Source organism: Eufriesea mexicana, unplaced genomic scaffold (genome assembly GCF_001483705.2).
Source record: "Eufriesea mexicana isolate 0111107269 unplaced genomic scaffold, ASM148370v2 scaffold1837, whole genome shotgun sequence".
NCBI lineage: Eukaryota > Metazoa > Arthropoda > Insecta > Hymenoptera > Apidae > Eufriesea > Eufriesea mexicana.
Genome location: NW_016909955.1, coordinates 861,319 through 874,074, shown reverse-complemented (window position 1 = coordinate 874,074; position 12,756 = coordinate 861,319). Strand labels below are relative to the sequence as shown.

General features: G+C 45.3%; 2 protein-coding genes across 2 annotated transcripts in view; both read right to left on the bottom strand.

Annotated features, from left to right (window-relative positions):
- LOC108549256 (uncharacterized) overlaps positions 1-1,790 on the bottom strand; it is a 5,577-nt gene extending 3,787 nt beyond the window's left edge. Inside the window, exons 1-2 of the mRNA XM_017902551.1 lie at positions 1,678-1,790; positions 7-504 (exon numbers count right to left, since the gene is read on the bottom strand). Coding sequence (XP_017758040.1) covers positions 7-504; positions 1,678-1,790 — 611 coding nt within the window. The remainder of the gene's footprint in view (positions 1-6; positions 505-1,677) is intronic.
- Positions 1,791-2,339: 549 nt separating this feature from the next.
- Positions 2,340-11,050, bottom strand: LOC108549255 (uncharacterized). Its single transcript, XM_017902550.1, has 11 exons — positions 10,872-11,050; positions 10,164-10,306; positions 9,150-9,320; positions 8,867-9,074; positions 8,647-8,771; positions 8,433-8,566; positions 8,094-8,359; positions 7,892-8,036; positions 4,722-7,820; positions 3,200-4,645; positions 2,340-2,777 (listed from the first exon to the last, which is right to left on the bottom strand). The coding sequence occupies exons 1-11, from the start codon at positions 11,048-11,050 to the stop codon at positions 2,340-2,342; spliced, it is 6,354 nt and encodes a 2,117-aa protein (XP_017758039.1).
- Between the last annotated feature and the right edge of the window lie 1,706 nt (positions 11,051-12,756).

Below are 12,756 nucleotides of genomic sequence, written 5' to 3'. Positions count from 1 at the left end.
TCCCTACAATAGCAAACGAATTTACCATCCTCGTATACATTTGCCTTTGTTAAGTTTTCATGAACTGCGCCAACGGTAGGATCATGGGATGCCAATTGCCTTCGAAGCGAGTTTATTAGATCTTCGTCGAGGAAAGTTGCATTCTTTGCTTCTTCCATGGTTTTTGCAACTAGTTTGTGTTTTGTCCCAGGCTTTTTTAAGGAAACCAGTTGTATGTTCGGCTTTCGACCGACGAAATATTCAGCATGTCTTTCGCTATTACCAAGGGTTCCTGCATTCTTCGAGTTCAACGTGGTTTGATCTTTTTCAATGGCTTTTGGCGCGCCAACTGTCTCCGACTGAAACGACGCCCTGCATCGTTTCATTTTTTGACTTTTCACTTCTGCATCCTCTTCCTCCGCGGTCGTTGGCACCAGGACTAGCAAACTCCTTTTAGCATTGGCTTTCGACTCGGGTTCGCATTCATCGTGAAAGGACGGGGGATCGGAGGAAGCAGCGACGGTCCTGGGAAAAAGAAATTTAGCTTAGACGGTCAGCTGTTAATTCTTAGATTTAGCTAGTGGTTTCACATACATATGTACTTTACACACATATGTACTGCATGTATGCTTTATAGAATTCACTGTTACGTATATACGGTTAGATAGTACACGATACAGTTGGGACGAGGGAGGTGGGCTACCGACAAACGCTAGCGGGAAGGTAAATACTGCGCGTACACGTGCACGCACACACCGATTATGTTAAGGACGTAGAGTATAACGGAAACGAAAGGTGTCGCGATTATAACCATTTGCTCGAATGTCAACAATCTCACGGTTTCGCTGTTTCCTTGTTCCAGGTATTCCCGTTCCCATCGCAGTGCCTCGACCTCCTGCCTCAACAACACGACGAGCGGCGCGTCGAAACGGAAAGTCGACTTAAGGATAACAAGCTACCATCGCGTCGACTAGTTCAGTTTGGCTCGAGCACGTGTAAGGTCTACGCGTAGTATAATTTTGTAGTGTAAAGTGAAACGACCAGTGTTATTCAAGCAAACACGACCGTTCGACGGAGTCAGCTGTTGGTGAGTAATCGCATTTAAAATATTGCTTAACGAGTAGACATATCGCGAAGGCTGTCCGGTATTTTCGGTAACGTTAGGATATTGCCCGATTTATTGCACGATCCATACGTGGCTGTGAATTACGTTCATTCGATGTTTCCTTGCGAATTCGAAATTTTATCTGGGCAAGCGGGTCGGCGAAATGTAATTTAAGCGTCGCTGACGCTAACAGTTGCGCCAGCGTTGCTCTTGGGCGACTAACATACTTTCGCATTTGCGATCCAGCAGACTGACCCGTAATCCGGAATTCGTCCAAGGAGGAGATGGTTTGAAAAATCGAAAGAATGTTCCGATGTACTCGGCGGAAAGCTAGATAAATGGTACAGGATAAGGAGAATTTATGAGGGAGTAGCAAATCCTGCAGTATGGGGTGCTGAAATATATTCTGGGGAGAATTTGTTGAATTATCTTTCGTAAATATGATAGTCGCATTCACAGGAGAATACGTATGGTTCGTTACTATTACAATAGCGAGATTTTCTTCGGGAATAAAATCCGCAGAGTCCCGGGGCTGTTCGTGGTAATTCGAGTTATATAGTAGATCGTTTCACGGGTTTAAGAAGCGAAGTTACCTGTCGGTGCCAAGGCTCTCGACGTCTTCATCGGTTCCAATCTTGATGCTTTTCGGGCACGTGGTCGCGATGAGGGTAAAAAGCAAGGAACACGTAACAATCGGACGGTACATGACGATCATGACGAAAATCACTCGTGATCATGGGAGATCGTTGCGCACGTTTAACTATTTTCCTTAGCCCGATGTGAACTGTACCGAAATCGATGGGCAACTGTACCATTTGCCGTTCGATGCATATATTCGTCAAAGTTGCATACGTGTTTTGATGTTTTCGCGTTGGAAAATTTGTGGTGTCAGATAATTGCGTGTTGCAATGTGTACGGGTAACATGTTGTATACCTTACTTGATGTGGAACATCAATAAATGACGCTTAATGGAAACAAGATTACACACACCCTCTGTGCATGTATATTATATTTGGCAACGCATTTTTGCACAGATAGATTGTGAGCATCGATGCAATTTGCATTTAAATCTAAAAAGGATGATTGATTTCCATATTCACTGAAATCGAATTACACGCATTTTATAACGGCTTTTATTCGGTTAAAAAATACAAAAGTTCTATTAAAATATTATAAAAATTTTACTTGTAGAAAATTGAAGTACATTTTAGAAATTTCCCGGTTTAACGATAAAGGATATTAAATGCTATCTTATTATCCTCGAAGGAGATTCGTGATGCCACTAAATAACATAAAAAGCTTTTTCACGTTCATTATCGCGTTGCAAAAGATGTTTCGAGTTGGACTTATCGATGTAGTCGAAGTATCAGTGAAATTTCTTCCTTCATTCTCTGCCAGCGTCTTGTTATAGTTCTCGTCTATGTTTCCTATTAATTGCACCACCGACTCGCTAAAATTCTCAGCTTTTCCTAAACTGTCGAGCACAACGTTTCCTAACTTTGGTATGTTCCTCTCCAGAAGAGACGATAATCCATCTTCGCCTTTCTCACTTTTCCCTATATTCTCTTTCGTCGTGAATTTTTCACGAGATATCTTTCGAATCAGCGATTCTTCCACGTCGTCCATCTCGCTAAATACCGGAACTTTTGGGCTCGAAGGTTCCTCTAGATGTTGCATGTCCGAGGGCTGCAGCTTGAAAAAGGAAAAAGACATTCGAACTTTAAATGAATTTGTGTTGGAAGTCAGCTACGCCCATGCAACGATGACGACATGTCTGTCGAAGGTTGCAGGGCATTACCGACCTTTGGACTTCAAGGGGTCGGTTTTGAGGGCTTAAAAGGGCCTGGCGTCTTTCAGAACTCCACAGTCTTCAGTTAGAAATCAAAACGGCTATTTATAGATTGTTACCCATAGCGGCATTGAAATTAAAAAAGAAAAAATAGGACTCATACGTTTTAATTATATATCGTATAATAAACCTCTTACAAATGAGAATACTATACAACTGAATACAGTTGTTTCCCTGTGCGTTTGGCTATTTCCCCCACGAAATTCCCAACAATTTGAATAAAGGAAACGAAGCAAGATCATAGCTTCTAGGGTTTAAATTTTACCTCGTTCGCGTTACCATATTCGCCGATTTCCTCTGCATCCCTCCGAAGTCTACTGCTAGATCTTCTTGCCCATGGTAACGTCATCATTGTTTCAGGTTCATTAAAGGGCAATACTTCCAAATTCGCGTTCTTGTTACTTCGTTTGCTCCTTTCACCCTTTTCTTCATCCGTGTTATAAAGTTCTCGCGTGTTGGATACGCTCTCGTCTCTATGATCAGACGAAACGTCGTCCGAGGGTTCCTCGTTTTTCTTCGATTTCGATCCTTCTTCTTCCGCAGAGTTCAACGCGTCCCGGTAGTTTTCGGCTGGTTTTTTATGGGGATCCTTTGCGTGTGGATTCGCTTGGATCGACGAGTATCCGACGGTATCCTCGGAAGCAAAGGAACCAGACGACATCGACGTCGATGGAATTAGAAATTTCGGATTAAACGTCTCGGCACTGTACTCGCTTCTGCTCTTCGAATGATCCTGCTCCTTTAAACTTGCCGGAGTCTCGTCGTACGGTTTAAGAAGTTCGGATGGACTTTGGCTGGAAATCGCTTTTGGACTTTGCTTTAAACGTAAGTAATTGTTCAGTTCTGTTTTCTCGATTATGCTCGGTGGTTTCGGTACGAAGGACGAAGGCGGAGACCCTAGGTATTCCTCTTTCGATTCGGCACTCGTGTCTTCCCGTTTTCGAACGTGCTCCGCTTCTACTTCTTCCGAATCTCCCTTCGGATTAGCATTATTCGTGGTATTTTCTCGAGGAATCAGCGCTTCGGAAATATTATCTTCCTCGGTTTGTGTTTCTTCCTCTGTCGTGGCGTCTCGATAACTTTCCCTTTGTTCCCTGGTCCCTCGTGTATCGGAGGATTCGCTCTTGTCAGGATCTTCCTTGCTTCCAGAAGTTTCCTCGAGTTCTTCGTCTTGACTAACTTCCGGCTCATCTTCTTCCGGCTCTTTCGCTGCCTCGCCAATCGAACGCAATAAATTTTGTTTCTTGTTGCTCGCCACGCTGTGCCCCGTTAATTTCTTCAAAAGTTCCTCGGCGGTATGAGAATCGAGATTGTCGACCAGAATCTTTAACAGCTTGCCGGTGTTTTTCGACAGACCTATGGAATCTTGGCTGAGAACTTTGCCTTCGCGTTTCTGCTGCGACGTTTCGCGAATTTTGTAAGGCCTGTACGAGACGGGCTCCCAAATCGCTTCGTACGTATTCCTCGAAGCGATTTTTCCATTAATTCCCGATCTCGTCGGCCCTCTGTACAATCGCAAATGAGGATCCCCTCCTTTGTACTCGGAAGGATCGATTATGTATATTTCTTTGCCCTCGGGGAGTTCATCTGATTCTTCCTGATCTTCTTCGCTGGAATATTGAGCGGCTTTAAGACTTCCGTGGTAAGGCTTCTGTCGAAGTTGATTGTACGTGTACTCGGTATGGTGGAAAAGTGAGCGTGGCGAAGCTGCCTGTTGAGCGAATTAATTAAATGAAAAGGCGAATAGAAGAGTTTCAATGAAAGAAAACGATAAACAAGTTAGTTACCCGCATATTCCTCCTCGGTTCGTCTCCCGGGCTCTGTTCATAATAGAATATCCGTGGCCTTTCCACGTCTTCCACCAGTGCGAAGTAGGTCCTGTCTCTCCTCTTGTCGTTGGATCTTCTCGACGCCTGATCCTGGTACAAGTTGGTCAATTGTATAATCTTTTCTCTCAACCTGTTAGGATCGGGGTGTTCTATAATCGTCGTATCGCGATGATTCTTTTGAACTTTAGGATTGAAAACTCTCTCCCTGACATTCTTCGCCCTGACGATTTCAGTTATCGGTACTTGCACACTCTCCGTCATCTCGTCGCTCGTATCGACCTCGATTTTCTCGTCAAACCTGGACGGCTTATACATCAGTATGTAAGCTAGCTCCTCCCGATTAAGCATATCTCGGAAATCTTCGCTCTCTTTGATCGCCTCCCATGCTTCTCTCCTTTTCAGATTCCTTTTCTCCGTGTTGGTTTCCTCGTCGACCATGTCGCGAATATTTTTCTCGGATTCCTGCAACAACGTTTCTCTTTTATGTTGTAATTTGTCTTGCAATTTTTTCACCTGTTCCGCCCGATTCTTCCGATATTCCTCCGCCTTGTTCGCTACTTTCAACTTCGACGCGGTCGCCGCTCTGTGCGATTCGCTGTATTTGCGGAGCAGGTCTTTCAACGCTGTCAGAGTTCTTAGTCGTTTCAATATTTCAGGATCCTGAGGTTTAGCAACGTGCATTCGGTTCTTGCTTCGTTTACGAGCGGCCGATGACTGAGCAGACTTCGCGACTTTAGTTTCTACAGGTCTTTTATGGGAAACTTGTTCGACTTTGGTCTCCCGTTTCGAGCTCACTGTTGCAGCGTTATCGTAATTGTTTTCGAATTCTTTCCTGATAGTTCCCGCTGATAAAGTGGCCGTCTTAACTGTCGTGCTTGAACTTTCGGTCCTCGAAGCCTCGGCTTCCTCGGCTTCCTCGGCTTCCTCAGCCTCTCCATTTTCATCTGCAACCCTCTCACTGACGAAGGGTGTAGAATTTTCTCGATTAGTCCAAGTATGCTGCGTACTGCTCGTTATCCCTTTCTCCTCTTCCCTGCCGGATTCGCCACGAAAGAAATTATTTTCAGCGCGTTTAATCGATGTCATCGAGGTTTGGCCCGAGTTTGCGGGTGCTCCTGAATTTAAAGTTGTCGGTAGATTTGTTGGCTGCACCTTGGATTGGTAATCCGATCTACTTTCCAAAGTAGGAATATTGGACTCGAAACGTTTTTCCGCTCTTTTCATTTCCCGTGGATCCTTTCCAAGATCTTCCGAATTCGTCCGAGTTCCCAAAGGCGCTCCCGCAGTCTGTATAATTTTCGGGTTCGAAGATCGAGATTGCAGCTCTAGTTTCTCCGTGGGCGAGTCTTTCAGCTCTGCAAATATTTCTACGTCTGTATCGTCGCGTAAATTCGAACGAACTATATCTTTATTCAGGTCCGCTATCACTTGCTCATTGGGAACGATGCCCGTGTCTGCCCGGGATTCCATGGATTCAATAGCGTCCCTCTTCGATCGACAGTCGCAGCTTTTCGACTGTCGAATAACTCTGCAATTGCAGTCCTTTGAATTCGCATCGTCTTCGTTGATCATTTCTTGATCAAGTATAGCGTGCAGGTCTGTATTCCTTCTTTTAGGTCTTCTACTCTCATGATAATCAGTTCCGATCGAGAAATCCAATCCTTTCAAAGGGGAACTTAGACCATAACCAGAAGCTTTCCAATTATCATAATTTATCCTTTCAGACGGCGGTTGCCTAGATAAGCCAGATCTGGCAACGGATTCGTCAGGCATGAACGTTCTGTACGTAGGTCTATGATTTTTTAGAAAACTACTAGACTCGTAATAACCATCCAATCTTCTCGAGCTACTCTTATCATCCTGGATTTCGGGCTTTGCGTCCGTTCGAATCCCCGCGATCTTAAATTCCTTTTCATTGCCGAATCTATCATTTTTCCGAGATCCATAGGTTTTCGCTTCCCATCGCCTACCAGGGCTTTCCGAATTTAGCTTCATTCGATTATTCAACGATCCCGAATTTCCAACGTATTCTATAGGCTCGTAGAAAGGGTAGTCATTTTCATCGCCAGCCCATACGTTATCAGCGTTAACGTAGTCTATTCCCGAGGGCTGCATTCGAGCGCTTCCATCGAGCCTTGGATCTCTCGGATCCATGTCCTCCGTGTACTCGTAGTCTCTGCTTCGCGGAGGATCCAAGGCAACGAAAAATACGTCGCCTTTTGGAAAATCCTCCGTAGAGTCTACGTTAAACACGTTTCCACCGGTCTCCGTGCTATCCAATTCTACGACTGTCGGTTGCATCTTTTTCCTAATGTTCTCCCACCATTTAATCTTTCGACCGCCTCTACCCCCTTTGACGTTGCCGTTCTCGGATGCTTTTCTCGAAAGACTTTCCCTTTCCAAGTTCAAAGGCTGCCCGATCTCGCCGAGCAGATCTCTCCTGGTCCTTTTCGATTCCTGATTCACCTCGTCCTCTTTAGAGTCGATCGATTCGTTTAACTTCGTATGGACCAAGAGTTCGTAGAGAGTCTTCAGAGTCTCTTTTACGCTGCTAGACGATTTCATTCTGTTCTCGTAATTGCTTTCCTCCTTCACGGTTTCTAGATCAGTCTGTACCTTCAGTACCAATGGTACCACATTAGCGGCGAGTTCGCTGATCGATTTTCTCCACCGAGACTCGCCATTCGACCCCGCTGAATTTGCGAACCGCGTGAGACGACCCTTGAATTCTTGTAATCTATTTTGCAAGTCGTCCCGTGGTCGCGTCGAGTCTTTGGTATTTGCATCTTCCGAGCTGGATAAACCTCGGATGCTCAGCAACGATCTACTCTCGTAATCGTCCAATTGCTTCCTCACGAATTTCTTCATTTTTTTCAGCTCTCTCTCTATCAACCCGAGACTTCTCTGCCTCCTTCTGCTGTCTTTTGCGCTTGCATGATCCTGCGCAGATCGGCGCGCAACGTGTACTTTTACGTCTTCTTCGAGGTTTCGTCGAACTCGTATTCTCGAAGACGTTCTCTCCTTCGACGCACCGTCGCTTTTCATGCAAGAATTTATCTAAAAGAATGGCGAAATCAATTTCTTTCAGGCATGCGTAGGGATCAGAGGATAGAAACGCGTTTTATTACTTTTGCGCCGGGGATAACCCAAAATCCAATGTCACCAGACCGCAGACGAAGATCTAGACCATTCGCGTCGGTCAAAACCTCTGGGTAGATATCGGGAATCGTGTCGTTGATCAAAGTCAACAATTTATCGTTGAAGAAAGCAGTCCTAGGAATAAAAGGGATCTCGAAACGTGCCTCGTTTTCGCAGAATGACGATACTTACTCGGCAAACATTCTGTTGGGGGCATCGAAACCAGGCGAGAGAATATACTCGTGAGCCGTGGTGATGTTGGGTGTTTTCAAATTAATCGTCGCATCTTCGGGGCTCAAGTTCATCCCAAATATCACGATCGATCCCTTCTCGTGTCTGCTCGAAGCCTTCGCGCAATGGCAATAAAGGTAGACGTGCTTCTCGTTGCTAATTTCGCTCCTTGAGTCGAATACTTCTCGCCCAACGAGAGTTTTGTGCAACAGAGACACCCAGTAATCCTGCGCATGAAATAACGTATCCATCCTCGTCGGTTTTCAGCCAGCAAGTTCGTAATTTCCTCGAGCAACTTACCGGAGTTGGCCAAGCTAGATTCGTTGGCTGCCTCATGACTACTTTTACGTTTGCCCTCGCCGCGTTCCCTAGTCTCCTCGTCAGAACAAGTGCCCCGATGAACAAATTCTTGCACTCTTCTGGCCTAGACTCGGCTTCGATCGAAACGAGAATAATTAACGATTCTATAAACGATCTACAACGATTCTGCAACTGTTCGTCCAAAGTTTCTTACCGATCCATAGCGGTTGGTCCCCTACGAATCGACCTATGACTTTCACCAATTCTTCTTTATCCTCTTGCAAATTATCACGGTGAATGAAAGCTCCTCCATCGTCCAAGGTAACGCTGGCAAAGTTGCTGGAATGATTTTCGAACGGTATCACCTACTTTCTATTTTTACGCGGAACGATTTATACCGCTCTTTAACAAATTTATAACGATAAGAAATTTACGGATGCCACGTGATCGCTGAAAGCGCAGGCGCAGCGGTAGCGAAGTAATCTCGAAGGTACTTTCGTTGCTTCTCGCTGTTATAAATTAAGACATCGGGCCCGGTAATGATGCTGCTCGAGTATCTAGGAAATTCGTTCAATACTTTTCGCAGATGCAGCGTTTGCTTCGCTAAATCACCGGCTGATAGATTGCATTTAGTTTGGCACTCTAGAAAATTAAGCTTAAAGTAGATCTCCCCGTTCCGACAGTTGCGCAAATATTTCGAGGGTCGAATTAATTTACCATATCCCAGCTGCCAATTCGCGTTAAAGCCCATGTGATCGCTGAAAGAAATTATCTCCGTCGCATCTTCAGACTGCTCAAACTTCCTTTGTCGATTGTCTGGCGAGATGCAAGCTATCACATCCAACCCTGCCTTTTCTGCCCATTGATGGGTCAGGACCCAATCGGACTCTACGATCAGGAAACGTCATTGATAGAACATAATGCTAGCTGGCAACGCGACGAGAGCCTAGCTTCGCAGGTTCCTAGGCAATCCCTGCATTTCTCGGTTACGACCGTCCCTTCGAGTAACCTGGTCCGGTCGTTTCGCGAAAGACTGGACAGAGCAACGGGCATGCAAACGGATTCGACGTGGGGCAGAAAGCAGGGAGGAATTTGGTAACGCGAGTATCGGATTACGTCGTACGGAAAACGCGCCGAATGTTAAATTACTAAGCTCGTTAGGAGCATAGCGTTTGCACCTTGGACCAGACGTGTAAGGTTTGTACGTAATCAGCGGGAGTAGCTGAAGTAACGCGAGGTACATCCGCGAACGAAATAGGTGTCTACAGCCAGCTCTCGAGATAGAACGTTGATGGCGAGTGTGTATAGCTATGGTACATAAACCTTCTCGTTTCTCTTCGCGAGACACCTCGTGTCTGCATCGTGTATGGACGTGCACTGGTGCATGAAGCATTGTTTAGGTTAATTCAGGCAGTTTCTGCAACTGGCTGACCACGGTGCTGCATCGGCTGCGAAATTGGCCGAGGAAGATGTGTGGTAGGCGTTTCGCCGTTAATGCAACTTTGGAGTGAACGGATGCATGTAGATCCTTTGTAGGCCGCCATCCGTTGCATTACTGCCTAAATTAACCGTGATAATGGCCTAGAGATCGACTGTGTCGCGGTCAAGTTGGCAGAATATATCGAAGGTGGATCTACCAGCAACGGGCCAACAGGGTCACGTAATTTATGCGTCCCGTTCCTCGATTAAAATAACGCGTTTCGAATTAAAAGAGAGGATTGTCGAGCTCACCGGACAGCAAGCTTTCCCTCTTCTCTTCGGTGCCCCGAGAATCCTGATCGGTCAAGTAGCCAGGGGTAGTCCGTGGTCCTCCGAGTCGTATATACGCGGGAGCCATGGCTTTCGCCAGGTTTACGCTTCTCTCGAAATCCTTGCTGAAATGCCAACAACCACGATTCGTTACGTTAAACCCGCAATTATGCCACGCGATTCGGCGTGTCTCTGCGAGATTCTAAGAGATTTTTACGCAGATTCCGTGTCATTTCGATTGATTTCTCTCGACGATCGATAGCAGTAGCCGCGGCGAGAGGAGGCGTTAGGGGTCGGAAATTTAAATTAAAACACGTACACGTTTCATTTCGCTGAAGCTAGATTGGATCGCGTTTCGTTCAAAGGTTATACGCGTCGAGTCATTCCGAGGATATTTTTTCCTTCTTTTTTCTATCAGCCATCGAAGCCTTGCATTCTATTGATTGCTTTTAAATTGACCTCAAATTGCTTCACAGTGCTTCCCTTTCTTGGCGATCCCGTCGTTGTTGTACGGGAATCATCGAGCGGGAAAAGCGTCCCTCGACCGGGATGGCCGGGATTCGTATTCGACGCAGCTTTTCCAAAATCTTCGAAACTCAGTCACGAAGGGGGATAACCGTATTTATCGCGAAACGAGATTGGCCAGCGGGGAAAGCTGATACGAGTATGTTAGATATTCACCGTACGTACCTGAGCGCATTTCCGGCCAATAGGGTTACCGGATCAATGGTAAGACTGAGAAACTTCTCATCGGTCACCGCGATCGGCTTCTTCAGGTTCACGTTCAACGTTATCCGTTCGGCGAAAGAACGAGTCGCGAGGCCATGTAGGACGAATAAAAAGAAAAGGCTGTGCTCGTAACGCTTCATTCTGTCGATCGATTCACTTGTTCTCGAATCGACGCGAGAAACTTTCCATTTCGCAGCGGGTGAAATATCGAAAGTCCTGTTCCGCGGAACGTTTTTATTCGTACTGAAGAACGATTGTTTGAAAAATAAGCGACGCGACGTCGAGTCGATTGACAAGTAGCACGAGGCATTGCAGCCGTTTCGAAATCGCCACGGGTTGTGAAAAAATCGAGGGTAGCGCGAATTGCACGCACAGCGGAATGCATCGGTTAGATTATCGAAATTCCAACGCGTCATCGCGTAAATTTGCAGTTTAAGGTACAGTGGAGGATGACGACGATGATGTCGATGGAGGGAGAGTGATAAATAAACAGACTATCCAGTTGGTAACACGATTGACTTTTATTACATTTTTTTCATTTTTTTTAGAACTAAATAACATAAACGCATATTCTGGTTAATTCACTTTTGTTTATTACTCGTAATATTACTATCGTATTAAGAGCTATAACGTTGAGGCGCGCCCCTAAAAATCGTCTTCATGCTTTATCATATTTTTTTTTTCTTTTTTTTCATTTTTTGTTTTCGTTAACCCTTGTTTTTTCTCTCGCATTTTGTGTTCCATCTCTCCCGCCGTGAAAGCCAAAAGAAACGCCGTGAATCTCTCGTACAACGTAGGAAGAGGAAAGCTCGATTATCCTTCTCTTTTTATTCTTTTTGATTTTATCCCCGCTTCGTTATAGTTTCGATCCAGCTTTAGACTCTGATTCGTGACTATTGCCTCCTGCTTGATGCTTGAAATTTTCCCCCCTCCCAGATCGAGGGAAGATCGGCAGGAAACGCGACCTGGAGAAGCCTCGACTCGCGTTTCCTGTCTTCTCTTCGCTCCTTCTCTTCTTCTCTTCCCTTTCCCTTCTTTCATTTCCTCGTTTTATCGTCTCAAGAGTCAAGAGGAGGGACGAATAGAGAAAGTAGGACTATATGCATTTTTTACGCGTAACCAAGAGCCGAGACCATGCTCAGGGGTGGGTTTGACGGGGGATGCTCACGGGTACAGCTACGAAATCGTGTGTCTTGTCGTGTCGTATCGTGTCGTGTCGCGTGTGTGTGTGTGTCTGTGATCCGTATTCGCACCTGCATTAACCTTTTATTTCGCACGGGCAAACGTTTTAGCTATTCTAATTTCGCGTACTCACGCATCGATCGTCTTCGGGTGTTTCCGGTGTACCTCGACTTCCGCCGAAGATATCTCGATCGGCAACTAAAAAGTTGGATCGTTACTCAGGGCGAATGAAATGCCGACGTTTGTCTCGAAATGGTAGAAAAATGATTTAGAAACGAGCCTCTTGTCGTCCGATTCGCGAAATAAAGGGTTAACCTTCACGTGCATACGTGTGTGTACGTGTGCGTGTGCGCGTGTACCGGTGTCTATGTTCGTGTGAATTAGTGGTCGCTTAATATCTAGGTTACTTTATTTTTATATCAATGTTTATGTGTATATATATATTATACATAATCTAACAACAATATATAATATTATCATCATCGATCCATCCGGCGTTACTTGTTTTCCTCTTCAAATGTTACATAATATTTTATGCTCAACAATCGACTCATACGTGTTCCAGTGATTCAGCCACTATACACACTACACAACTCATACAAGAGATCTTTTTCACTATTCCCCTCTCCGGCGTCGTTTTACGTTTTCCACGAATTTTTCTTTC